This window comes from Leopardus geoffroyi, chromosome B4, assembly GCF_018350155.1.
Source record: "Leopardus geoffroyi isolate Oge1 chromosome B4, O.geoffroyi_Oge1_pat1.0, whole genome shotgun sequence".
In the NCBI taxonomy this organism is placed as follows: Eukaryota; Metazoa; Chordata; class Mammalia; order Carnivora; family Felidae; genus Leopardus; species Leopardus geoffroyi.
In genome coordinates this window covers 21601630-21627480 of record NC_059341.1, presented here as the reverse complement: position 1 = coordinate 21627480, position 25851 = coordinate 21601630, and the positions used below count along the sequence as shown (strand labels likewise).

General features: G+C 40.2%; 1 protein-coding gene across 2 annotated transcripts in view; it reads left to right on the top strand.

Moving 5' to 3' along the window:
- Positions 1–25851, top strand: part of CB4H10orf67 (chromosome B4 C10orf67 homolog) — a 169056-nt gene that overhangs the window by 113321 nt on the left and 29884 nt on the right. For both annotated transcript variants that reach the window (XM_045463737.1, XM_045463736.1), the window contains exons 13-14: positions 14–79; positions 12781–12868. In XM_045463737.1, the coding sequence (XP_045319693.1) occupies positions 14–79; positions 12781–12868 (154 nt within the window). The remainder of the gene's footprint in view (positions 1–13; positions 80–12780; positions 12869–25851) is intronic.

The following is a 25851-nucleotide window of genomic DNA, read 5'->3' as shown; positions in this document are numbered from 1 at the left end:
AAATTTATTACAGATTTAAGAAAGAATCCGAATGGATAAACAAAAACTGGGAAAAGAAATTCTATATTCTCAGGAACAGGTATGTGGTGATATATACATATTCCATTTATAAAAATGTGACTAGTCATCTTTTAAGGGAATGGGGAGCCTTGCATTTCTCTGTACATATTAATTAATATAAAATGCCAGCATACACTTTTAACAGGAAATGCAAACTAATTGGCCTATAATAGAAGAGTTGTTGAAGTCACTTCAAAGAAAAACTAAGTCAAGACTCTGTTTTCAGTCCCTATCTCCGTATTTCAACTTTTTTTTAAGATTTATTCTTTTTTTTTTTTAATTTTTTAATGTTTATTTATTTTTGAAAGAGAGAGAAAGACAGGGTATGAGCCAAGAAGGGGCTGAAAGAGAGAGGGAGACACAGAATCTGAAACAGGCTCCAGGCTCTGAGCTGTCAGCACAGAGCCGGATGCGGGGCTCGAACCCACGAACCGTGAGGTCACGACTGGAGCGGAAGTCTGGCACTTAACCGACTGAGCCACCCAGGTGCCCCAACTCACACAGTCGTTTGAATTTATCTTCCCGATGTCATCTCTGACTTTTTGAAAGTGTAAAATTCTGGAGAACACTCTACAATTCTGGAAAGGCTAAAAGCAGCACCAAGTAAATGCCTATTTATTTTCTCCCTTGTCCTAGCATGTTAATGTAACACATCTATATTCGATCCTCTTGTTTTCTGCCATAACGTCCCCCAGAGTCTCTCCTTTATTGCATGTTGAAAGTTCCTTTGCAAGATTTTCTCACAGTCAAGCAGCATTCAAGACAGGATCGACTGAGTGTTGGTCTGGTGTCATAGGTCAAGCGTGAGACTCACCTGACGTCATAGGATGATAATGCCCTACAATTGTACAGCGTTTCATAAGCATACACTATTATTGTGTGTGTGTGTGTGAGAGAGAGGAAAAAACCCACAAAATTCTATACATAGCTGTGTTCATTACACTGAACTAGTCCCAGGCGGTACACTGATAATCCACGTGATAGCAGAAATATCATCAGATGTGACAGAAAGATCTCCTCCTTGTGGTAAAACGTTCTGCTTTGTGCTCCTGCTTGTGCTTCGAGTTTGCGCCGATGACACTTTGTGCCCTGAAAAGTGTGCACATTACTACTCGCCCCAAGCACCTCATACAGCCCTTATAAGCATAGAATATAGACCCTGGTGAAACACAAGACTGAGAACAAAGGCAACTTGAATATGCACTTCATTTCATTTCCCCAAACATGGATTTTGGAGTCTCTCTGAAACTGAGTCGACTCTCTTCCCCTTGCTTATTGCTGTGGGGTTCACGTTCATCCTTAATATTTACCTTGTATCTGTCCCAATGGGATTCATCCTATGTTTCAAAGACCATTTACAACAATGTCTCAGGTTTACTTCAAGTTGATTTGCTGTTAGTCAGGATGTTGACAATCATATTCATCATTTTGGTCTGTGCAGACCCTATGTTGATACCTAAATATCGTGAAGAACAAGAAGTCCGGTTGCATAGTTTCTATGTTTTCTCATTTAGTCGCCTAACTGGGACGTGATGTTGAGATCTGATGCATTGTGTCTCTGGTGGTGTGGTTGCATCACCAAGTGTTGGTGCAAGGTGATATATAACATAGAGAGTGTATATATCCCGGGCACTGCATCATGGTGTGGGATGGAGATTAACGGTGCAGTCGCAGGTGTGCATCGCTAGAATGGTCATTTCACTTCATCTAACAGAGCTCAGATTGGGAGCCATCATTTTGTTCAGTAGAGGAAACACTTCACCTTGGCCAGCCAAAGTAATGGTCAAATCCAACAATTTCTCAGCCGATTCATGATTTATATTCGGCTCCGGTCCAATTCAGAGCTTTCTCTCCAAGCTCCTTTTCTGTCTCTGTCGAGTTGGCTCTATTTCCAGAAAGATGGAAACTAAGCGGTGATGACAAGGACAGGGGCTCGTCCTTCCTCTTAGCGTGGCGTGCCTGGTACAGCGGCTGATGCCATCAGTGTCGCTTCTCTCGACACAGATGGCGTGCAGGTGTGGCACATGGGCACGAGAATAGATCCCCTCTTCCTGGTGCCACAGCGATGCCGCCTCTCCCGCCTCAACCCCAGACACCCATGCGAACCGTCCCCCAATCTGCCTGCTGAGCTCCTGGGGGTGGCCAGATCCACCGATGTGCATCACACTTCCCAGGTCACAGACAACTTGCACACACGCTGTTCCCCCATCACTGTCGAGTGCTCACGTCTAAGAGGTGGACGTACGCACCCCTTCCCTCGCCCCTCCTCTCCGCATGCGCAGAAGCGCCAGCGTAGCATCCAGGGAGATTGCCCACCCCCCTCCCTCCCCGCAGAACTGAAGGTAGGAAGTGTCCGGTCCAGTTCACTGGGCTCTGTATTCCCTCCTTCTTCCCCTCCCTTTGAACCCGTTATAAACCCCTTCGTTCTTGGGTGTGGGGGGCAGGGGAGGTTAGGTAACCAGAAACTTTATACTGCTCCCTTCCTCTTCTCTCTCCACTTCTCTCCCTGCTCGGGTGTCGAGCTTGCCCCTGATGTCACGGGAGGCGTAGCACTTTTCCCGGTACACCTGCCGTCCCCGGTTTCGTTAGTTTCGCCCCTGACAGGCCGAGACTCTTGTATCTTTGTTCTCAGTTCACATCAGGGTGTGGCCCGGAGGTGGGGGGAGGTGGGAAAGAAGATTCAGCCCTTGATAGCTTGTTGTCTCTCATTCCACGAGTACACCCACAAAACATTCATTTTCAGTTGTCTATGAAATTCAGATTTCACAACAACTGCCAAAGCCAAATCGGAATAAATCTGGAGTCTTGGGCATTCCGTGGTTTTTCTGAGTCTTGCCCCTTCTTCTTAATTCAGCTGCCTGAAGCCTTCTCAGAAGCTAGACCCTGGACAGGTGAGGGGATGGTGTGGGGTTGACTCATGAAGTTCCCAGTGTTCGGCTCATGGTGAAACAAGACAGTCTCCCAGGGTGGGAAGTGAGGGGAATTGGAATCCAGAGTCGAGCAGACATGGGTTCTGATGGCAGCTTTATTTATAACTGCCAAAACTTGGAAGCAACCAAGATGTCTTTTATGCAGACAATGGAATATTACTCAGCAGTGAAATGAAATGAGCTATCAGACCATGATAAGATATGGAAGAACCTGAAATTTTCACATATTACTAATTGAAGAAAAGCCTGTCCGAAAAGGCTATGATTCCATATGCCATTCTGGAAAAGGTGAAAGTATGCAGACGGCAAAAGGATCAGTAGTTGCTAGGGGTTTGGGGCTAAGGGGAGATGAATCAGTGGAGCATAGAGGATTCGGGGGCAGTGACATTACCTTGTACGACACTGCAAAGGTAGATACGTGCCATTATACATTTGTTAAAACCCATAGAGGGGCGCCTGTGTGGCTCAGTTGGTTAAGCATCCGACTCTTGATCTCAGCTCAGGTCTTGGTTTCAGGGTCGTGAGTTTAAGCCCCGAGTTAGCCTCAGTGCTGGGCATGAAGCCTACTTTAAAAAAAAAATGAATGTACGAGACCAAGACTGAACCTTAACGTAAGCTATGCACTCTGAATAATAATGGTGTATGACCGTAGGTTCATTGATTGTAACAAATGGACCACTCGGTTGGTTGATAACTGTGGAGGAAGCTATCCACGTGTGGGGGCAGGAAGAATATGTGAAACCTCTGTACATCCTTCTCAATTTGCTGTGAATCGAAAACTCCTCTAAAAAATAAAAAATATTAAAAAAAAAAAAAAAGAAGAAGAAAGAAAAGGAAGGGGGGAAAAAAAGCTAAGCGGACAACCAAACGTAGATGTCGGTCTGAAGGTACTGTTCAGAGACACGGGATTCAGAACGAATAGTAACTGGGAGCTCTCCGGGACAGAGGTGTGGAGGTACATGGTAGGGCGTGGAGGGCCGTCCAGAATCTCTGAAGGGGTGTAGCAATCTTTTTTTCCCCCTGATTCTTGCGGTTTCCTAGGCTGAGTGTGGGGAGCAGGCTATTAAGACCATCAAACAAAACTCAGAACTGAGATCCGTCTGAAGTTTCCAGCTTCTCTTTTGTAGCAAATGAAAGTTGGCTTCAATCTTGGAGTATATTTATCCATTCCTAAATATCTCAGCCCAAAGTCCTCTCCCCAGTTTAGCCAGCCTACTGTCCAGAACGGATACTTTTAGTTATTTGGAAATAGATCCTTTCTCCAGCAGTCATCTTCATCTAGCAAAGGTACATTGTGTGAAAGATCCAGAGTGTCCTCTTTGCAAATGTATGTGCAACAAAATGATTCATCTCAAAGACGCCTGCCATGAAATTGTTAAACTGAATGAAATCTCAAGCCGATAGAGTCACCTGCCTATCTTCCGTTTTTGTATCTAAAACAATGAAGGCATTCCTATGGTTTTATAAAATTGAAGATTATACTACACTATTGTTTTAGAATTCCATCCGTAGTGCTCTATATATATCAGTTAGCCCATTTTTTCTGACCACTGCATAATATTCCATAGTGTGTCTTTTCGAAAATTTAATTTTTAAAATTTTTTTCTGACCACTGCATAATATTCCATTGTATGTCTTTTTTTAATATTTAATTTTAATTTTGTTTTTTTCTAAGACAGAAAGAATGCAAGCAGGGGAGGGGGTAAAGGGAGAAGGGGGTAAGAGAGAGAGAGGGAGAGAGAGAGAGTCTTAAGCAGGCTCCATGCCCAGTGCAGAGACTGATGCGGGGCTGTATCCCATGACCCTGACACCACGACCTGAGCCAAAATCAAGAGTTGGACGCTTCACTGACAGCCACCCAGACGCTCCCATAGAATGCCTTTACCTAGTGTTACTAATCTACTCCATTTTTGGTGGTCACTCCGGTTTTCGCCAGCTCCTCTTAAGGCTTGCCAGGATTTCCTTTGGTACATATGGAGTAAGGTGGTTGAGTTCTGTTACGATGACCATGCTTCTTGATTTGCCTGGGCTGATTCTGGTTTAAGCTGGTTGCCTAGTATAATGATCAATAGCATTTCCTTTCATTCTCAGATGAGTCCTGAATCGGTTGATAAATCACATGGTCACCCTAGTCCGGTTAAACAGGATCCTGTTCTTCTCCAGGAAGGCTGTAACAGTTTACACTCCCAACAGCAGGCCCATTAAAGTTAGTTTCACTTTTGTAGATTCTGGAGATAGCGCAGTAAACAAAATAACCAAGTCTCTGCCCTCACAGAACTTACCTTCTATTGGGAGGAAACGCAATAGACAAGTAAATATATAAAATGTCCGGTTATGATATTTTATATAACACATCGTTCCCCTGCAGGACAGGGCAGGGGTTGCGAGTTTAGAAGAGGTGGGCAGGGAAGAGGTTTCTAGTAAGGTGATATTTGACTGAAGACCTGAACTGAAATGAGGGAGCAAGCCATGAGGTTGTCTGGAAGAACATTCCAGGAAGATGGAATGGCAGGTGCAAAGGCCCTGGGTTGGGAGCTTTCCTGTGTGTTCAAAGGATGTTAGGAGGCCAGGTGGCTGGAGTGGAATGAAGAGGGGCAAGTCGATGAGGTAGAAGATTCGGAATTTCACTCTGCAATGGAAATAGCTAACATTTTTTTAAATAAAAAAAAATGTTCTCTTTCACGTGTCTGCTGTGACATTATCACACCTAATAAAGTTAAGAGTATAACTTCTTCGCTATTATTTAACCATATCCGAAGTTTCTTGATTATCTCAAGAGAATCTTTTAAAGTTGTTTATTTAAAGTGAGATCCAGGGGCGCCTGGGTGGCGCAGTCGGTTAAGCGTCCGACTTCAGCCGGGTCATGATCTCGCGGTCCGTGAGTTCGAGCCCGCGTCGGGCTCTGGGCTGATGGCTCAGAGCCTGGAGCCTGTTTCCGATTCTGTGTCTCCCTCTCTCTCTGCCCCTCCCCCGTTCATGCTCTGTCTCTCTCTGTCCCAAAAATAAATAAACGTTGAAAAAAAAAATTTTTAAAGTGAGATCCAGATATTTGCGGTCTGTGAGTTCGAGCCCCGTGTCAGGCTCTGGGCTGACAGCTCAGAGCCTGGAGCCTGTTTCGGATTCTGTGTCTCCCTCTCTCTCTGACCCTCCCCTGCTCATGCTCTGTCTTTCTCTGTCTCAAAAATGAATAAATGTTAAATGTTTAAAAAAATTAAAAAAAATAGAGATCCAGATAAGATGAACCACTACATTTGAGTGTTATGTCCCTTAAATCTACCCCCCCCCACCCCATAACAGTTCCACATTCCTGTCCATTGATTTGCTAAAAAAATATGCCCGTTTGTTGTCTAGAATGTCCCACGTTCTGGATTTGGCTAACTCTGTGTGTGTGGGGGGGGAGGGGGTGTCATAGTGCCCCCTATCTAAAGAATGCAGCCCTCCTCACTCCAGGGGTATAGGAAGGCAACAGGCCCTTCACGCAGGGCAGCCAAATCTCGCCCCTGTATCACCTTTTCCTGAAAATTGAGGAAAAGTTCTGGGCACCTGGTCCCCGAAGAATTCCTCCAGCTCCTTTATCCCAGGACTGGCATAACAGGACCCTATGTGCTTGGAACTGAGCTTATCTTATATTTTCTACCGAAAGAAATATACATGATTACTGCAGAGATCTTCTCTGCCGTGTCAACAATAAGGCTGCTTATCTATGTAGTTAACAGTGGTGCCTCTACTGGAGAATTTGCTGACAAACACAATGAGCAAAAAATTGCCCAACTAGAAGAGGTGAAACAGACTTCCAACAAACAGATCCAGAACGCAAACGATATGCAGAAGTCACAGCAGACCTTGGTTCAAAAGCACCATTGTCTTTTTGATGTCCAGAGGAATAACACTGGAGCCTACTTATCAGGAACGGCTGCATAGAGTATACAAGGAGGTAAAGAATCGTCTGGACTATCACATCTCTGTGCAGAACGTGATGGGTCAAAAGGAACAAGAACACATGATAAACTGGGTGGAGAGGCATGCGGTGCAAAGAGAGTCTCTACACAGCAGGAAAAGGAGGCAATGGCCAAGTGCATTGCAGATCTAAAGCTGCTCGCAAAGAAGGCTCAAGTACGGCCAGTTCTATAAATGCGTCTATCTCAGTGGAGACAGCTAGAAGCAATTGATCAAGGAGACTAGTCAATGTGGCAAAATCTTTCTGTGTTGCTGTCTACTAAAGTTACGCTTAACCTCTCCTAAAAATGAAAAGTTTGAATTTTACGTAGTGAGAAAGTGAAAACAATCTACCGGCCAGGGACATGGTTTTCATCCTCCTTGTGCTGTATTTTGAGTTGTCCCGTGATCACTTTTGAATGAGCAGTTTGCTTTTACTAAAACTTGTTGCCCGAATAAAGATTACCAGGATGTAGTTTAAATTTGTAATTGATTCTACCACCTTGCAATACAGTGACGGTTGAAACTACAAGGAGGAGGAGGAGGGGAAGAGGAAGAGGAAGGAAAAAGCCCATCAAAACCAGGAAGTGCAGCCCCTTCCTCTTATGCGGACCTAGCAACCAGAGTACAGCAGGAACATGGTCAGCGTGAAAGACTCCTCTGTATTTTCCACTTCTTGGCTCATCGGGGCCAATTTCTATCAACCCAGGTGGGTCAAAGTGGAATTCTTTTCTTGGCGGGGTGACCTTGTGGTATCCACTGCTGCAGGGACTGAAGGGAAGACAGGAACTTCATGACAACAGGTTCAAGGCAAGATAAGCACGTAAGAATCCAGGCCAGCCTTCTATCTCATTTTCAGCATACAGTACAATTAATGTGTCCTTTTGTTTATTCATTCACTTAACAAATATGTATTGAGCGTGTACTAGTTGAACTTCTGGCGGGAGGAAAAGTAGGAATTGGCTACCACTTGCTGTAACTCTGACACTTCAAGCTGACAAGGGAGCGACTGTGCAGCATCTAAAGGAACAAGGAGTAAGCTGGGCAATTCGTCTCCTCGGCTAAAAAGGTCACCGATTTCTCTTCAAGAGAGATTCATATCCCTTCTCATAGCAATCTACTCGCGGGGGGAGGGGGAGTCACAGTGGGCCTGCCATTCACCGCATTCAAAATGGCGGTTGCTAGTTGTGTGTTAGCGTGTTATGAGTGTGCTGAACATATTCGATGAATGTTTTAGTTTGCTAGGTGTGCCAGAGACAATGCTAATCATTTTACATGCATCAGATCCTCCTTGAAACTGTAGGAGGTAGTTAAAAAAAATGCTAACTCCACTTTTCTTGGGAGGAAACTGAAGTTGAAAGAAGTTGAAGGAATTTGGCAGAATTCATGTAGCTGAAGAGTGGCAGGTCTCAGGCACGGACACAGCTCTTTCTGACCCTAAAAACATGTTACTCTCATTTTATTTGTTTAAAAACATTTTTTTGTTCATCATTGAATACGTACAGAAGAATACTCAAGATATACTAGTATAGTATAAAGAGAACAAGATAGTGAACACGTGTATTCTCACTACAAGACAGAGTATTAGTAGTAGCTTCGTAGCCGCGTGGGCCCACCCGGTGACTAGTGCCTTTTCTTCCTCCAATATAACGTCTATCCTGAAGTTAATGTTTATCATTCTCTGGGGGAAGGTTGTTTTTTTTTGTTGTTTTTTTGAGTTCTTATTTTAATTCCAATTAGTTGACATACAGTGCTATATTAGTTTCAGTTGTACAATGTAATGATTTATCGGTTCCATACAACACCCAGTGCTGATTACAAGTACACTCCTTAATCCCCATCACCTATTCCCCCCCCCCCCCCCCCGTCCCCGCTGGGAGCCGTCTGTGTGTTCTCTATAGTGAGGAGTCTGTTTCTTGGTTTGTCTCTCTTTCTTTTTTCCCTTTGCTCATTTGTTTTGTTTCTTAAATTCCACATATGAGTGAAATCATGCGGTATTTGGCTATCTCTGACTTACTACTCTCCAGCTCCATTTGTGTTTTGCAAATGGCAAGACTTAATTTTTTTGGCCGAATAATATTCCGTGGTGTATCTTCTTTATCCATTCATCAACTGGTGGATGCTTGGGCTGCTTCCATATCTTGGCTATTGTAAATAATACTTCTACAAGCATAGGGGTGCATGTATCCCTTTGCATTAGTGCTCTTGTATTCTTTGGGTAAATACCCAGTAGCGTGATTACTGGATCGTAGAGTAGTTCTATTTCTAACTTTTTGAGGAATCTCCACCCTGTTTTCCACAGTGGCGGTACCAGTTTGCATTCTCACCAACAGTGCATGAGTTTTCCTTTTTCTCCGCTTCCTTGCCAACTCCTGTTGTTTCCTGTGTTGTTGATGTTAACCATTTTGGCAGGCGTGAGGTGATGTCTCATGGTGTGTTTTTTAAGTTTATTTATTTATTTTGAGAAAGAGAGAGTGTGTGGGAGGTGGGGTGAGTCAGAGAGAGAGAATCTGAAGCAGGCTCCACACCAGGAGCAGTGTGGAGCCTGATGCAGGGCCTCAACTCACGAACAGCAAGATCATGACCTGAGCCGAAATCGACTGAGCCACACAGGTGCCCCTCTCATTGTGGTTTTGATTTGCATTTCCCTGATGGTGAATGGTGATTGAACATATTTTTATGAGTTTGTTGGTGATCCCTGAAGGAAGGTTTTAAATATTATCCAATTCATTAAAACTGAGTTATTTTGATTTTCTACTTTTAGTAGATTTCATAATTTATGCTGTCTTTTTAGAAGAATTTCACCTTTTCACTAAAGTGTCAGATTGACTTAAAGTTGTTCATAATATCCTCATATTATATATACATTTAAATTATCAGTAAGATCTAATGATGTCCCCTTTTCATTTCTGATAATGATAATTTGTGTTTTCTTCTTTTTTCTTGATCAATCTTGTTAAGAGTCAGCTTTATTATTTATTTCAAAGAAATCGTTTTTCCTTTGTTAAATTTCTCACATATATTTGGTTTCTTTTCATTAGTTTCTGTTCTTAACTTTATTATTTTGTTCCTTCTACTTTCTTTGTGTATGACTTGCTGTCCTTCCTAAGAAGAAAGCTGATGTGATTTTTTTCTTCTACCATGTACATGTCAGGCTATATATTGTCCTCTAAGCACTGCTTGAGCTGCATCCCACAAATTGTGACATGTTATATACTATTGTTCAGTATAAAACATTTTCTAAATTCTATTTTATTTCATCTTTGATGCATAGGTTATTGAGAAGTGATAAATTTTGTTTCCAGATAGTTGAAGATTTACTAGTTGTGTTTCTAGGTTAATTCTACTGTGCTCAGAGAACTTACTCTGAATTATTTCAGTCTGTTAATATTTTTGATGTTTGTTTTATGCTCAGTGTATGGTTGATTTTGAAAAAAGACCCATGGGCACTTATAAAGAATAGGAATTCTACCATTGGGTGCAGTGTTTTATATATTTCAATTAGGTCAAGTTTATTCATTGTGTCTTTTATATGCTTATGTTTTTGTCACAGTTCCAACTATTGAAACCGAAGTATTAAATTTTCCACTATGCTTATAGATTTATTTCTCTTTTAGTTCCTTCAATTTTTGCTTTAAATATTTCATGACTTTGTTGCTGAATACTTACAAATTTAGAATCATGATATCTTCTTCTGAAGTTATCATTTGTATGTGTCGTTATGAGCCATTCCTCTTTATCAGTAAAAATGTTCTTGGTTTAATGTCTACTTCATCTAATAGTAATAAAATTATATCACTCTTTTATGATTAAGATTGAATGGTGCATTTTCTTCAGCTTTTTTCTTTTGGCCTATCTTGTTTTTATATTGACTATGTCTCTTCTAAGCAGTGTGGAGCTGGATTTTTAATCTGTTTTGCCAATCTTATTTATTTAATTGGCCCATTTCATTTACTTTTAGTGAGATTACTGGTATCGTTGAGTTTGTATCTATCACTTAACACATTTTTTTTCTGTTTAGCCAGCCCGTTTCTTTTTCTCTCATTTTCACCTTCTTTTGGATTAATCAACTTACTTTTATTCCATATTTTCTTTTATTGACTTGTTAGTTATTCTTTCTTTACTCTTTCTGAAATTTTAACCCACACCCTTTGTTTGTCACAGTCTTCTACAAATTTCTATTTTATACTTCCGCAAGAATTCTAGAACCTTAAAATCACTGTAATGTACATCTGAAATTAATAGGACTGTGTATGTCAATTAAACTTCAAGAAAAAAAAGGAAAGAATTCTAGAAACTTAGAACATTTTACCTCCATTTAACCCCTTCTGTGTTTTCATTTTGATTCCATATGAATGTTCAACACCATCAGACATTACAATTATTGTTTGGTGCAGTCAGCATTCACATACATTAACCCACATTTTTACTCTGTGAGCTCTTCGTTTCTTCCTGTGTGCAGTGTGTTTCCATCTGGGGTCGTTTTCCTGCTGCTGGATCAGCACTCTTTAGTTTCTCTCTTAATACAGTTTGCTGGCAAATAATTCTGTCGGCTTTCTTTTTAGGGAGATGTCTTTATTTTACCTTCATTATTGAGAAATATTTTCTCTGAGTATAGAAATCTGTGCTGGGAGTTACTTTCCTCAGTGTGAGGATGTGTTTCCTCAGTGTTAATGATGCCAGTGCATTGAGTACTGACCTCCATTATAGATATTGAGACCTATCAACTATCAGCCTCTCCTTTTCTAGGATTCTAATTATATGTAAGTGGTTCCTTTTAGCTATGACCTACATCTTTCTTATACTCTTGTCTGGTGTTTCCTATTTTTCTTTCCCTCTGGGCTTCACTTTGAATATAAATATATATATATATTTATATAAAAAATATATATATTTATATAAAAAATATATACATGTGTGTATATGTGTATATACATATGTATATATGTGTATACATATATACACATATATATGTGTATATATATGTGTATATATATGTGTATACACATATGTATATATGTGTATACACATATGTATATATGTATATACACATATGTATATGTGTGTATACACATATGTATATATGTGTATATATATATGTGTGTGTATATATATGTGTGTGTGTGTATATATATATATAGATAGATAGATCTTCCTTTCAGTTTAAGAATCGTGTGTTCTGCTGTATCCATTCTACTATTCAACCCGTCTATTGAGCTCTTACTCGGAGCCTGGAGCCTGCTTCAGATTCTGTCTCTGTCTCTCTGCCCCTGCCCTACTCGCTCTCTGTCTCTCTCTCAAATACAAAACATAAGAAAAAATTCTTGAAAAAAGTAGGGGCGCCTGGCTGGCTCAGTCAGTAGAGCATGCAACCCTTGATCTGAAGGTTGTGAGTTCAAGCTCCACGTTGGGTGTGGAGATAACTTAAAAATAAAATCTTTTAAAAAATAAAGTAAAAATAGGGGCGCCTGGGTGGCTCAGTCGGTTAAGCGACCAACTTCGGCTCAGGTCATGATCTCGCAGTCTGTGAGTTCGAGCCCCGCGTCGGGCTCTGTGCCGACAGCTCAGTGCCTGGAGCCTGTTTCAGATTCTGTGTCTCCCTCTCTCTCTGCCCCTCCCCTGTACATGCTCTGTCTCTCCCTGTCGCAAAAATAAATAAAACGTTAAAAAATAATAATAATAAAAATAAAAAATAAAATAGAAACGAAAATAAAATACTGCTATTTTAAATGTTCTCCTTGTATCTCTTTCACAGTGAAAACTGTCGTTCCTAACCACATACATGAACATGATATTAATTTGCATTGTCCTATGATTTCTATACGTTTTAATCTCACTGTTTCTTTTATTTCAGCTTTCACGTCCTTCAAAATGAGATGTTTACTAGGCACACGTTGTTTCGTCAGTTTGCAGTACTTGCTGATTCATCCTTCAATTATATTGTGAGTCCATGGTGGTCTCTTTGGTGATATTTGTATGTACATGTCTTTTTGTTCTTATTTAAAATTTATTGAACCCCTATGCTTATAGACTCTGGAGATAGTACCTGACGGTCACTCTGCTAGACACTAAGGACATAGGACAAAGGATCTGACCCCAAAGAGCTCAATCTGATGCGAGGTATAGACGTGAGAACAAATTGTTTCAGCGCAACATAGTTGCGCTTTAACAGAGGCAACGAAGATTTCCAGGGAGGGGTGACGCTCCCTGGGCGGTACCTGTCAGTCTGACCATGTGTGGGCATGAATGGAATGGAAGGAAATATCAAAGCTCAAGATCCAAGTATCCAGTGACTTGCAAAGGGCAAAGGGAGGTAAAAGAATCTTCCTCTAGTTTCAAGCCATTCATCTTCATACTAGAAGTCACCTGGAGATAAAGCCCAATTTTAAAAGAGACTATTTTTTTAACCTGTTTGCTTAACGGTTTATTTGGGAGCTTCATTTATAAAGGTAAATGAAGTCCAGTATAGAAATATACCCAGTACATTTCTGGGGCGCCTGGGTGGCCCAGTCGGTTAAGCATCCGACTTCGGCTCAGGTCATGATCTCAGGGTTCGTGGGTTTGAACCCCTCATCGGGCTCTGTGCTGACGGCTCAGAGCCTGGAACCTGCTTCGGATTCTGTGTCTTCCTCTCCCTCTGCCCCTCCCCCACTCATGCTCTGTTTCGCCCTGCCTCAAAAATAAATAAACATTAAAAATTTTTTAAAAGAGAAATAAATATATCCAGTAAATTTCAAATAATGAGAAAATTAGCATGCTGTGAGTGCTATTGTATACCCATCAGGATGCTAAGTGTCCTGGGACAAGTCAGCTTTGTGGGAAAGAGCACAAGAAATACAAAATCCAGTCTCTTGCTTTAGGAGGCTTCCAATTTAAAATTACTCTTTTAAAATGTTTTTCAACATTTTTTACTCTAAAACTGTCTTCTAAATTTAAGTTGCTGCAGGAGGTGAAAGAACTTAAGAATGTTGACAAGGTGACATTAAATTATGTCCGATTTTATTTAAATATAGCTAGTAATCTGAGGCTTGCTGAGGTCTTAATAATTGACTCCCCTGAAGTGTCCCTAGACTGGTGTACATAGATAAAAAGTACATAGTCTTGGGGTGCCTGGGTGGCTCAGTCGGTTAAGCGTTGACTTCGGCTCAGATCATGATCTCACTGTTCGTGAGTTCGAGCCCTTCGTCGGGCTCTGTGCTGACAGCTCAGAGCCTGGAGCCTGCTTTGGATTCTGTGTCCCGCTCTCTCTCTGCCCCTTCCCTGCTCACACCTCTCTCTCTCTCTCTCTCTCTCTCAAAAATAAATAAAACATTTAAAAAAAATTTTTAAATACATAATCTCTATTTTCCCCTTTTGTTTTTTCCTCTTCTCAACTGAAGGTTCCAGTTTCTTTCTTTCTTTTTTTTTTTTAACTTTTTTAAAGGTTAATTTAGTTTTGAGAGAGAGACAGAGTGTGAGCAGGGTAGGGGCAGAGACAGAGGGAGACACAGAATCCAAAGCAGGCTCCAGGCTCTGAGCTCTCAGCACAGACCCCGGTGCGGGGCTCCCGGCTGGAACTCACACACCGCAAGATCATGACCTGAACCGAAGTCGGTCGCTTCACCATCTGAGCCACCCAAGCGCCCCTGAAGGTTACAGGTTCAATTGGAAGAATCCTCATTTCAGATATTGAATCACCTAGACAAATAAAATACTGGAGGACCTGTGAGATTGTTGTGCTACTCAAACATCAGGCTTTTTTACGATTTCCCTGGTAAAACTGTCTGCTCCAAATGTGAATTGGCCAGCTTTTATGAAACAGAATTCTAAAATCTCAAAGTTACACTGATCTAAGCATATTAATAGAGCCAGTCTTTTTTTTTTTTTTTTTTTGAGAAGAATCTCTTCCCTGCCCCCAAGCGATCGGGTCTATCTTCCTGTGCAGGAGGCTCCTGATTCTTGTCCATACATCCACACAGTATACGGGCCCTCGAGACACTCGTCAGAGTGGAGAGCAAATATTGAAGTAAAACAGAGGGGGGTGGAGAGGAAGAGAGGGAGTGATGAGTGAGTGAGTACTGGGTAACGAACGTTTTGCCTCGGTTCCCTGCACAGTAGCTGCCCATCCACTCCGCAAATATTTATTGAGTGTAAACATGTACCAAGCACCATGCTCCGTGCTGGGAATGAGATAGCGCACATGACAGATAGGGCGCTTTTCTTTATAGACTGTACCTTTCATGAGATCACAGACTGATCTGTCCTGTAAACTGTTTGGCGCACAGAGATTAGAGTAGTGCCTGACTTACAGAGCAGAGAAGACAGACGTGAATAAGGAAATATCGAACTTTAAGTAGCAGGTCTGAATCAATGCCATAAAAAGGGTTTAGTATTTTCTTGCTACGGAGGTATACATCTGGGAAAGGGCACAAATACCAAGTGTATCATTCGAAGTGCTTTGATCTGCGTAGCCATCACCTAAGTGAAAGAAAGGATAGAGCATTCCCATCTTCCCTGGAAGTTTTCTGCGTCCCTCTCCAGACAATACCATAGTCACATCCCCCACGCCAGATAAATATTGCTGTGATTTCTGTCACTGCAGGTTAGTTTTGCTCGCTCTTAAAATTTATGCAGGTGGAATCATGCAGTGTGTGTCCTTTTCTGTCTGGCTTATTTTACTCAGCATGGTGCTGTTGTGATTCATCCATGTTACTGTGTGCATCTACAGCAATTTCTTTGGATTGCTGAATAGCATCCTATGGTATGAATAAAAACTAATTTGTTGATCCGTTCTCCTCTGATGGACACCTGGGCTGTTTCCAGGTAGGGGCTGTTTGGGGGGGGGGGGGAAGGTGCTACAAACATTCTTGTACTAGTTATTTCTGGGAATATGTTTTTGCAACCCTCAGGTAGGACTGGAATAGCTGGGGCATGGGCATATATTTTTATATATTTTTTAATATTTATATTTTTGAGAGTTATATTTATATTCTGAACGTTTGAGAGTTCCTGTGTCCCACATCTTCACCAACATGATCTTGTCAGTTTGTAAAGCTCAGCCATCCTAAAATAATGTCTCACTGAAGTTTTAACTTGCATTCCCTAATAACTAATGATGTTAAGGGATGTCCAGGTGGCTCAGTCGGTTAAGCGCCCAACTTCAGTTCAGGTCATGATCTCACGGTTCACGGGTTTGAGCCCCGCGTCGGGCTCTGTGCCGACAGCTCAGAGCCTGGAGCCTGCTTCAGATTCTGTCTCCCTCTCTGTTCCTCCCCCGCTCGCACTCTGTCTCTCTCTCTCAAAAGTAAATAAACCGTTAAAAAATGATGTTAATGTATTTTGCTGTGTTTATTGGTTAGTTTTAGATCTACTTTCGTAAAGGGACCGTTCAAGACTTTTTAAAAATATTGTGGCACAATACACATAAGTTTACCATCTTAACCATTTCTAAGTGTGCAGTTTAATAAAGTATATTCACATTGTTGTGAAACCAACCTCCAGAACCCATTCATCTTGCAAAAATGAAACTTTGTATTCTTTAAATAATAATTCCCCATTCCCCCTTCCTCCCATTTGTCTGTTTTTAATTATTATTGAGTTATAGCCTTTTGTGATATATTCTAGATGTGTCTTTTGTCATATACACATTGCAAATATTTATTCCCATCTGCAGTTCCTCCTTCTATTTTCAGAACAGCATCTTTTGAAGGTCAGAAATTTTTAATTTTTGTAAGAAATTCTTAATCTTAATGAAGATCAACTTAGCTTTTCCTCGGCACGGCAGATTGTGTTTTCTGTGGCCTTGGCTGTATCCCACATTCCGCATATACTTATGATGGGATTTTGATCTTCCTTTCCCACTGAGTTTCGCTGGTTCCTTTGTTCTAAGTCAGTTGACAATGTGTTCATGAATCTGTTTCTAAAATCTGTTTTGTTCCATTGGTCTATTTGTCCTTTCGCCAATACTATATCGTCTTAATTAATATAGCTTTGTAATAAGTCTTGAAATCAGATAGTGCAAGTCCTTCCATTGTATTCTTCTTCTCCAAGATTGTCTTGACAATTCTATACCCTTAGTACTTCCATATGTTTTAGAATCTGCAAGTCAATGTCTTTAAAAAAAAATATCCACTAGGACTTTGATTGGGATTTTGTTAAATTATATTTTCTGAGTCTCTTTAGCTGGTGGTTTATTTCAGAATGCAAAGACCCAAGTGGCTACCAGATATCTAGTCTAACTAAATATAAATGACAAAGATTTCTTTTTAAGTTTTGAGGTTATGCCCTACAGCAAGCTAGTAGATATAGTTAGCAAGGAAAATGCCACGATGATAGCTTTTGCTTCACATTATGTATCATGATGTTTCATGATATAAAACAGCTCAGGGAGACTCTTCACTGTCCTATCTTTGCTGTGGATTATACCTTTCATTCGTGGCCAGTGAGGTTCATGCTAGCCTTGATGTTTAACTTGTCTATTATTAATTCTGTTACGTGTATTATCTTCTTGTCTGTATTTTACTGTCTTTGCTCAATCTTTGTGTTGCTGTGTCATTTTCTTTTAGTTGTGAACTTTTTTTAATTAAAAACATTTTAATATTTATTAAACATTTTTTAATGTTTATTCATTTTTGAGAGAGGGAGAGAGAGAGAGAGGGCAACACAGAATCCGAAGCAGGCTCCAGGCTCCGAGCTGTCAGCACAGAGCCCGGTGCGGGGCTCGAACCCATGAACTGTGAGATCATGACCTGAGCTGAAGACGCTCAACCGACTGAGCCACCCAGGAGCCCCAGTTGTGAACTGTTAAGTAACAGCATGATTGAATTTTAGTTTTTTAAATCTAACCTGTTGCTCATTTACATTTAATATGCAAACTAAAAAAAAATAATATGCAAGGGGCGCCTGGGTGGCGCAGTCGGTTAAGCGTCCGACTTCAGCCAGGTCACAATCTCGCGGTCCGTGAGTCCGAGCCCCGCGTCAGGCTCTGGGCTGATGGCTCAGAGCCTGGAGCCTGTTTCCGATTCTGTGTCTCCCTCTCTCTCTGCCCTTCCCCCGTTCATGCTCTGTCTCTCTCTGTCCCAAAAATAAATAAACATTGAAAAAAAATTAAAAAAAAATAATATGCAAACTGAAACAGCATAGGTGATATTTTGGGGGGGTTTCATCACCTTATTTTATGACTGCTGGTTCTTCTCTTTATCTCCTGGCTTATGTAATATGAACCACATTTTAGTTGTGGTTTTTATTATCTGTATCGTAATAGTAAACTTTAATGGAAAATCAAATTACATTTCTGCAGTTACAATAACAAGAACCAAACAAGTTCAAGTGTTAACTCACTCTGAGTAAAACAAGGGGTTATATGTGGTTTTGTCCCTCCAAGTGTCATTTCAGCCTTAATTTCATCGGTGTATCCCTCCTTTCCTTCCAGTCTGTGTTAATTTTATTCTGTTTAGAGAACTACATTATTATTATGTGATTCTTTTTATCACATAAAAGTATTTCTGATTACTTAGCTTTTCTTTTAATTTTGTAACCGTTTGAATTGCAATGACTTGTACTTGCTTAGCCCTGTTTATCTTTAACCTCACAACCTTTTTATTTTTATTGTTTTAAATGTTTTTGTGTGTGTTTTATTTTATATTTGAGAGAGAGAGAGAGAGAGACAGAACATGAACGGGGAAGGGACAGAGAGAGAAGGAGACACAGAATCCAAAGCAGGCTCCAGGCTCTGAGCTGTCAGCACAGAGCCTGGCGCAGGGCTCGAACTCATGAACCATAAGATCATGACCTGAGCTGAAGTCAGACGCTCAACTGACTGAGCCACCCAGGCGCCCCTACCTTACAACCTTTTTTAAAATCGTGACTTCTGCCCTTCTTTAGTTCTTAATCTTGATTTATTTCTTGCAAACTAGACCATGTCTTTGAGTTTTTTCTTCTTTTCTGGAAACATTATCTTCACTTTGCTATGTCTTGCCCTGACTGGAGTCAGCTTAATATTTGTTTGTTGTTAATTTGCCTGGCTTATTTTCTCCCAGTGAACATTTATAAGCTATTTTCTTTAAACTTGAAATTTAAAGGTGTCACCAGGATATGAGTTAAGAAGCAACATTTTATTAATTTCCCTTGAGTGAAATGAGCCTCTCTCATCTAGAGATTTAAATCTTTTTTTTTTCCAACTCAGACATATTTCTTACGTATACTTCTAATTATTGCATCTACAGGATCAGTTTTTGTTTCTTTTTCAGAAACACCATCATAGGTTGAAAATCTATTTTCTGTCCTCCATAGTCATCGTGTTCTCTTTAATGTCATGTTATTCTCTTTGTTCTTTTCCTTGGCGTTTTTAGGAAACCTTTCCAGTTTGAAACTCATCAGAATTTCCTGAACTTGTTTTAAAAGTGCAGACATAGTGATTGTCCTTGGCCCTCCAGGTGGCACGGGTGGGGGCATGACTGGGGCAGCCTGAACCTCTCTTCCCACAGTCTAAGGCCATGAGTAACCTTGTCCACTCCCCCCCACCCCAGTACTCCCTGTAAGTAATGCCATATTTATGTGTCCTATGACAGGCTAAAGGTTAGGAACATTACTCGACATAAGTATTCTATTTTGTACCACGTTCATTTAATCATTACTACCTCCAATACTGAGTTTAGTTCTGTTATTGTGTGGTTAGCAATCTGTGCATATCATATGCACATCTGTTTGTGTAAGTTTCCTTACCTCTCAGCTCTTACTTTGGTGTTGAGTCTCGGTAGGAAAGAACCCATTTTGTTTCTACTCTGAATTTTGCTTGTTTCTATCTTATTTTTTTTTTACCGCGAAATAATCATGTGTACAAAAAGGATGAGTGAAAATACATGTGTGCAATTTAAAGAATGACGATCACATGAATACTTGTGTTCCTAGGACCCAGGTATCTGTAGATTAAAACTGGAGAAGCCCACTGAGCACATTCCTCTCCATTCCCTCCCAGAAGCCATTGGCCCAATGTCCTTCTTGACAGTTTTTGTCACTCGTGCCTGTATCCCTAAGCAGCTTGTTGTTGACTTTTGCCCGTTTTTAAACTTTCTATCAATGAAAGAATATAAAATGGTGTTTTTTTAGCATTTATTTATTTTTTGAGAGGCAGAGAGCGACAGTATGAGTGGGGAAAGGACAGAGAGAGAGAGACAGACAGACAGAATCCGAAGCAGGCTCTAGGCTCCGAGCTGTCAGCACAGAGCCCAATGTGGGGCTCGAACTCACAAACAGTGAACAGTGAGGTCTTGAACTGAGCCGAAGTCAGACACTTAACCAACTGAGCCACCCAGGTGCCCCTATAAATGAAAGAATATAGTTGAAAAAATGTGAGTATTCTTCAGTGATGTGCTCCATTTTCTCAACATTATGCTTTTCAGACTCACCCGTGCTGACACTTGGGGTTGTGGTTCACCCATTGAGAGTATTCTGTTGCTTGAATATACCACAACTTATGTACCCATTCTGCTATCGATCAACACTGGAGTTTGTCCTCGCTTTTTTGCTATTATGAGCATTGTCACCCAAAGCATTCTTTTCATTTCACCCGATACCCACATGTAGCAGTTTTTCCAAGTTTTGTAGTAATAATAGAATTGTCGGTCATAACGTATTGGTGCGTTCAAGTCTATGGATGAGCTGGTATGATTGCTATGACAAAACTATATTGGCTTAAATAAGATCAAAGATTACTTTTCTTTCATGTCATAGTGACACAAAGAGCTGTTCCTGGCAGAGGAGTGGCCCGTGAGGAACAGTACTCCAGTCATGATGATACACAGGTTTCCTCAGTCATTCTCAATCAACGGTGCTGGCCAACTGAAAGGCCACATGCGAAAGAATAAAACTACACCACTCTCTTACACCACACACAAAAACTAAGTTAAAATGCATTGAAGACTTGAAAATAAGACCGGGGGGGCGCCTGGGTGGCGCAGTCGGTTAAGCGTCCGACTTCAGCCAGGTCACGATCTCGCGGTCCGTGAGTTCGAGCCCCGCGTCGGGCTCTGGGCTGATGGCTCAGAGCCTGGAGCCTGTTTCTGATTCTGTGTCTCCCTCTTTCTCTGCCCCTCCCCCGTTCATGCTCTGTCTCTCTCTGTCCCAAAAATAAATAAACGTTGAAAAAAAAAAATTTTATAATAGTCTATATATGGAAAAACCTAAGTTCCCATCAACAGATGAATGGCTAGAGAAATTTTGGTGTATATACACAAAGGAATATTGTTCGGCCAAAAAAGGGAATGGAATCTTGTCACTTGCATTAACATGGATGGACCTGAGAGCATTATGCTAAGTGACATAAGTCAGCCAGAGAAAGACAAATACCACATGATCTCTCTAATACGTAGAATTTAAACAAACAAACAAGAACCAAGCTTATAGATACAGAGAACAGACTAGGTTGCAAGAGGCAGGGGTGGAGGGTGGGAGAAATGAATGAACTGTTTTTTGGTTTTTTTTTAAGTTGAAAAACATTCAATTAAAAAAGTTCTAAATATTGTCCTGTGTGTTAACTAACTAGAATTTAAAGTAAAAACTTTAGGGGCGCCTGGGTGGCGCAGTCGGTTAAGCGTCCGACTTCAGCCAGGTCACGATCTCGCGGTCTGTGAGTTCGAGCCCCGCGTCGGGCTCTGGGCTGATGGCTCAGAGCCTGGAGCCTGTTTCCGATTCTGTGTCTCCCTCTCTCTCTGCCCCTCCCCTGTTCATGCTCTGTCTCTCTCTGTCCCAAAAATAAAATAAACGTTGAAAAAATAAATAAATAAAGTAAAAACTTTAAAAAAGAGTTTATTAGGAATAAAAAAATTTCCTAAGGACCATTTTATACAATTTGGAAACGAACCCTTTGTCAGTTATACGTGTTGCAAATGTCTTCTTTCAGTTTTGGATAGTATTTTGGTATCTTTTCACAAATGAATTGTTCTTAATCTTGATGTTAATTTAATTAGTAATATTTTCCTTTTTGCCTTCACATTTTTCCTGCTTTAAGACGACCTTACCTAACCTTTAATCACAAATATATTCTTTATGATAGTTACATTTTTCCCTCTTTGCCTTCCATGTTTAGAGGCTTAATACACCTGGAATTGATAATGTGTGGAGAGGCAGATGTCTGATTTCATTTTCTTTTAATACAGATAATCAACTGAACCAGCACCATTTATTAAAAAACCCATCTTCTCCCTGGATACATAATTCCACCTGCTATATATATATATATATATATATATATATATATGAGCTCATATATGTGAGAGTCTGTTTCTGTCTCTCTATTCTGTTCTACTGTTCTATTTGTCTATTCTTGCACTAATATGATACTAATTTAATATTTCTACTTTTATTATTAAGTCCTTCTCTAGTAAGGGAAATACCCCTACCTTGGTGTTGATCTTTGCATCTCCATATAAAGTTTAGAATCAGATTGTTAGTATTCACAGAAAAAAAAAAACAGAAGAAACAAAACAAAAATTCAATTGGGATTTTGATTAGAAGTGCATTAAATCTAGATCAATTTGGATACAATTGACATCTTTATGGTACTGAATCTTCTAATTTATAAACGTTATTTCTTTTGTCTAAGCTTCAGTTTGGTAGTTTTATGATTTTCTCCACAGAAATTTTTTTTTCCTTGAAAGAGAGCACGACTCGATAGAAGGACACAGTTGCGGGGGGAGAGAGAGAGAGAGAGAGAGAGAGAAAGAATCTTAAGCAGGCTCCACGCGTAATTCAGAGCCCAATGCAGGGCTTGATTCCATGACTCTGGGATCATGACCTGAGCCAAAAAGGGAGTCGGACACTCAACTGACTGAGCCACCCAGGCACCCCTACAAAATTGTTTTTTAATTTAATGTTACGTATCTTGTGTTTTTAGGCTACTCTCTTCTAATCGACGAGTTGCATATTTATTCATGTAATTTGTATCAAGTTTTGCTTTATATAATTTGAAACTGTGTCATTAGATGCTTACTACTTTAGAAATATTATATCCTTCTGGTAAATTGAGCATTTTACCATTATTTTGTGACCTCTTTATCTCTACAAATGGTTTTTGCCTTGACGTCTGTTTTGGCTTTATATTACTACAGCCGCCTAACTTTCTGTAGGTCATTATTTTCATGGTGTCTTTTTCTGTCCTATCACTTTCAGCCTTTTATATGCTTATGCTTTGGTTGTAACTCTTTTAAGCAGCATATAACTAATGTTAGAATTTGTTCTTAATCTGGGTTGATAATCTTTGTCTTTTAACTGGAGCACTTAGTCCATTTAAATTTATTGTAATCATTGATACATTTGGATTTATTTCTATCTTATTTTGTGTTTTTCATCTGACCTTCTTGTCTATGTTTTTCTGCTTGCATTTTTTTCTTTTTTTAAGGAATACTCATTTTATTTTTTATTAATTAATATTAAGACATTTAAAAATATAATGTATCGTCAAATTGGTTAACATACATTGTGTTCAGTGTACTCTCGGTTTTGGGGGGTAGATTCCCATGATTCATCGCTTATATTCAACACCCAGTGCTCATCCCAACAAGTGCCCTCTTCAATGCCCATCACCCATTTTTCCCCTCTCCTCCACCGCCTATCAACTTTTAGTTTGGTCTCTGTATTTAAGAGTCTCTTATGGTTTGCCTCTCTCCCTCTCTGTAACTATTTTTTCCCCTTTCTTTCCCCCATGATCTTCTATTAAGTTTCTCAAGTTCCACATATGAGTGAAAACATATGATATCTGTCTTTCTCTGACTGATCTATTTCACTTAGCATAATACCCTCCAGTTCCATCCACGTTGTTGCAAATGGCATGATCTCATGCTTTCTCATCGTCACATAGTTTTCCATTGTATATATAAACCACATCTTCTTTATCCACTCATCAGTTGATGAACATTTGGGCTCTTTCCCTGATTTGGCTATTGTTGAAAGCACTGCTGTAAACATTGGGGTACATGTGCCCCTATGAACCAGAATTCCTGTATCCTTTGGATAAATTCCTAGTAGTGCTATTGCTGGGTGGTAGAGTAGTTCTATTTTTAAGCGTTTTTTTTCTTTTTAAAGTTTATTTATTTGTTTTGAGAGAGACAGAGACAGCATGAATGGGGCAGAGAGAGAATCACAAGCAGGCTCCATGCTGCCAGCCTTATGTGGGGCTCGAGCCCACAAAACCATGAATTCATGACCTGGCCTGAAATCAGGAGTCAGACGCTTAACCAAATGAGCCACCCAGGAGCCCTTCCTTCTCACATTCTTATGAATTGGTTAATTTTTTTCTCATGTGTCATGTGGGAAGTTCTAAACTCTATCAGAAAAATCCAAATCTCTGTATCTTTACCATCATCCTGAATAGTAAGACTTCTTTTTTTTTTTTATTTTTTTTAATGTTTGTTTATTTTTGGAAGAGACACAGACAGAATGCAAGCAGGGGAGGGGCAGAGAGAGAGGGAGACACAGAATCGGAAGGAGGCTCCAGGCTCTGAGCTGTCAGCACAGAGCCTGATGTGGGGCTCGAACCCATGAACCTGAGTTCATGACCTGAGCTGAAGTTGGACGCTTAACCGACTGAGCCACCCAGGTGCCCCAGGACTTCTTTAAGCAATTAAATTTAAATCACCACCACTGTCAGTTTATTATGCTATTATGTCATATATTGTAGTTCTATCTGGTTTCCTGTATCCCCATAACATATTATTATTATAGCCTTAATTGGTCAGTATTTATTTGAGTTTACTTATGTATTTACCACTTTCTTTACTCACAATTCCTTCTTGCATCTCAGACCTTTCATCTGGGACCTCTTTCCTTATGTATGAAATACACTCATTAGGATTTTCTTTAAAAAAATTTTTTAATGTTTGTTTATTTTTGAAAGAGAGAGAAAGACAGCATGTGAGTGGGGGAGGGGCAGAGGGTGTGGGAGACACAGAATCCAAAGCAGACTCTAGGTTCTGAGCTGTCAGCACAGAGCCCGATGTGGGGCTTGAACTCATGAACCACGAGATCATGACATGACTGAAAGTCAGATGCTTAACCGACTGAGCCACCCACCCAGGCGTCCCTCATTTAGAATTTTCTTTAGTGGCTCCTGGCTAACACTCTCAGTTTTCACTTCATGGAAAATGTCTATTTTTGCCCCTGTTATTGGAAGATATTTTTGCTAGGTATAAGATTTTAGGTTGATGATACTTTCTCTTTGCACGTGGAGTATATCATTCTACTCTCTCCTAGATTTCATTGTTACTAGGGAATTTTGCTCTTTTTTTTTTTAAGAGAGAGAGAGAACGAGCAGGGGAGGGGCAGAGAGAGAAGGGGACAGAGGATATGAAGCAGGATTCATGCTGACAGTAGAGAGCCCAATGTGGGGCTTGAACTCACGAACCACGAGATCGTGACCTGAGCTGAAGTTAGATGCTAAACCAAATGAGCTACCCAGGTGCCCCGGGAATTTTGCTCTTTTTAACTGTGGTTTCCTTAATGTTAATCTGTTTTTTGTCTTTTTCTGCTTTTAAGCTCTCTTTTTCCTTAATGTTCTGCAGTTTTACCATGAGGTGTCTGGTTGTAGATTTCTTTTGTTGACTCGGTTTGAGATTCATTGTGTTTCTTGAAAGTGGAGATTTGTTTCTTTCATTAGTTCTGAAAAGTTTTCCGCTACTATTTATATTTTGCCTTTACTCACTTTTTTGAAACTCTGATTAAATATATGTTATACCCTGTCCTTCTAACCTCTATATTCCATATTTTTTCTGTAATATTTGACCCAACTTTGTCTTTGAGCTGCTTTCTAAATAGCATATTCCATTCTGTCTTTCAATGTATTAAGTATTTTTTCACATATGTATATATTTTTGTTAAAATTTTCTTCTGAATTTTAATTTCACTTATTATATGCATCATTTTTAAGAAATGCACAAATAAATTTTGTTTGGTT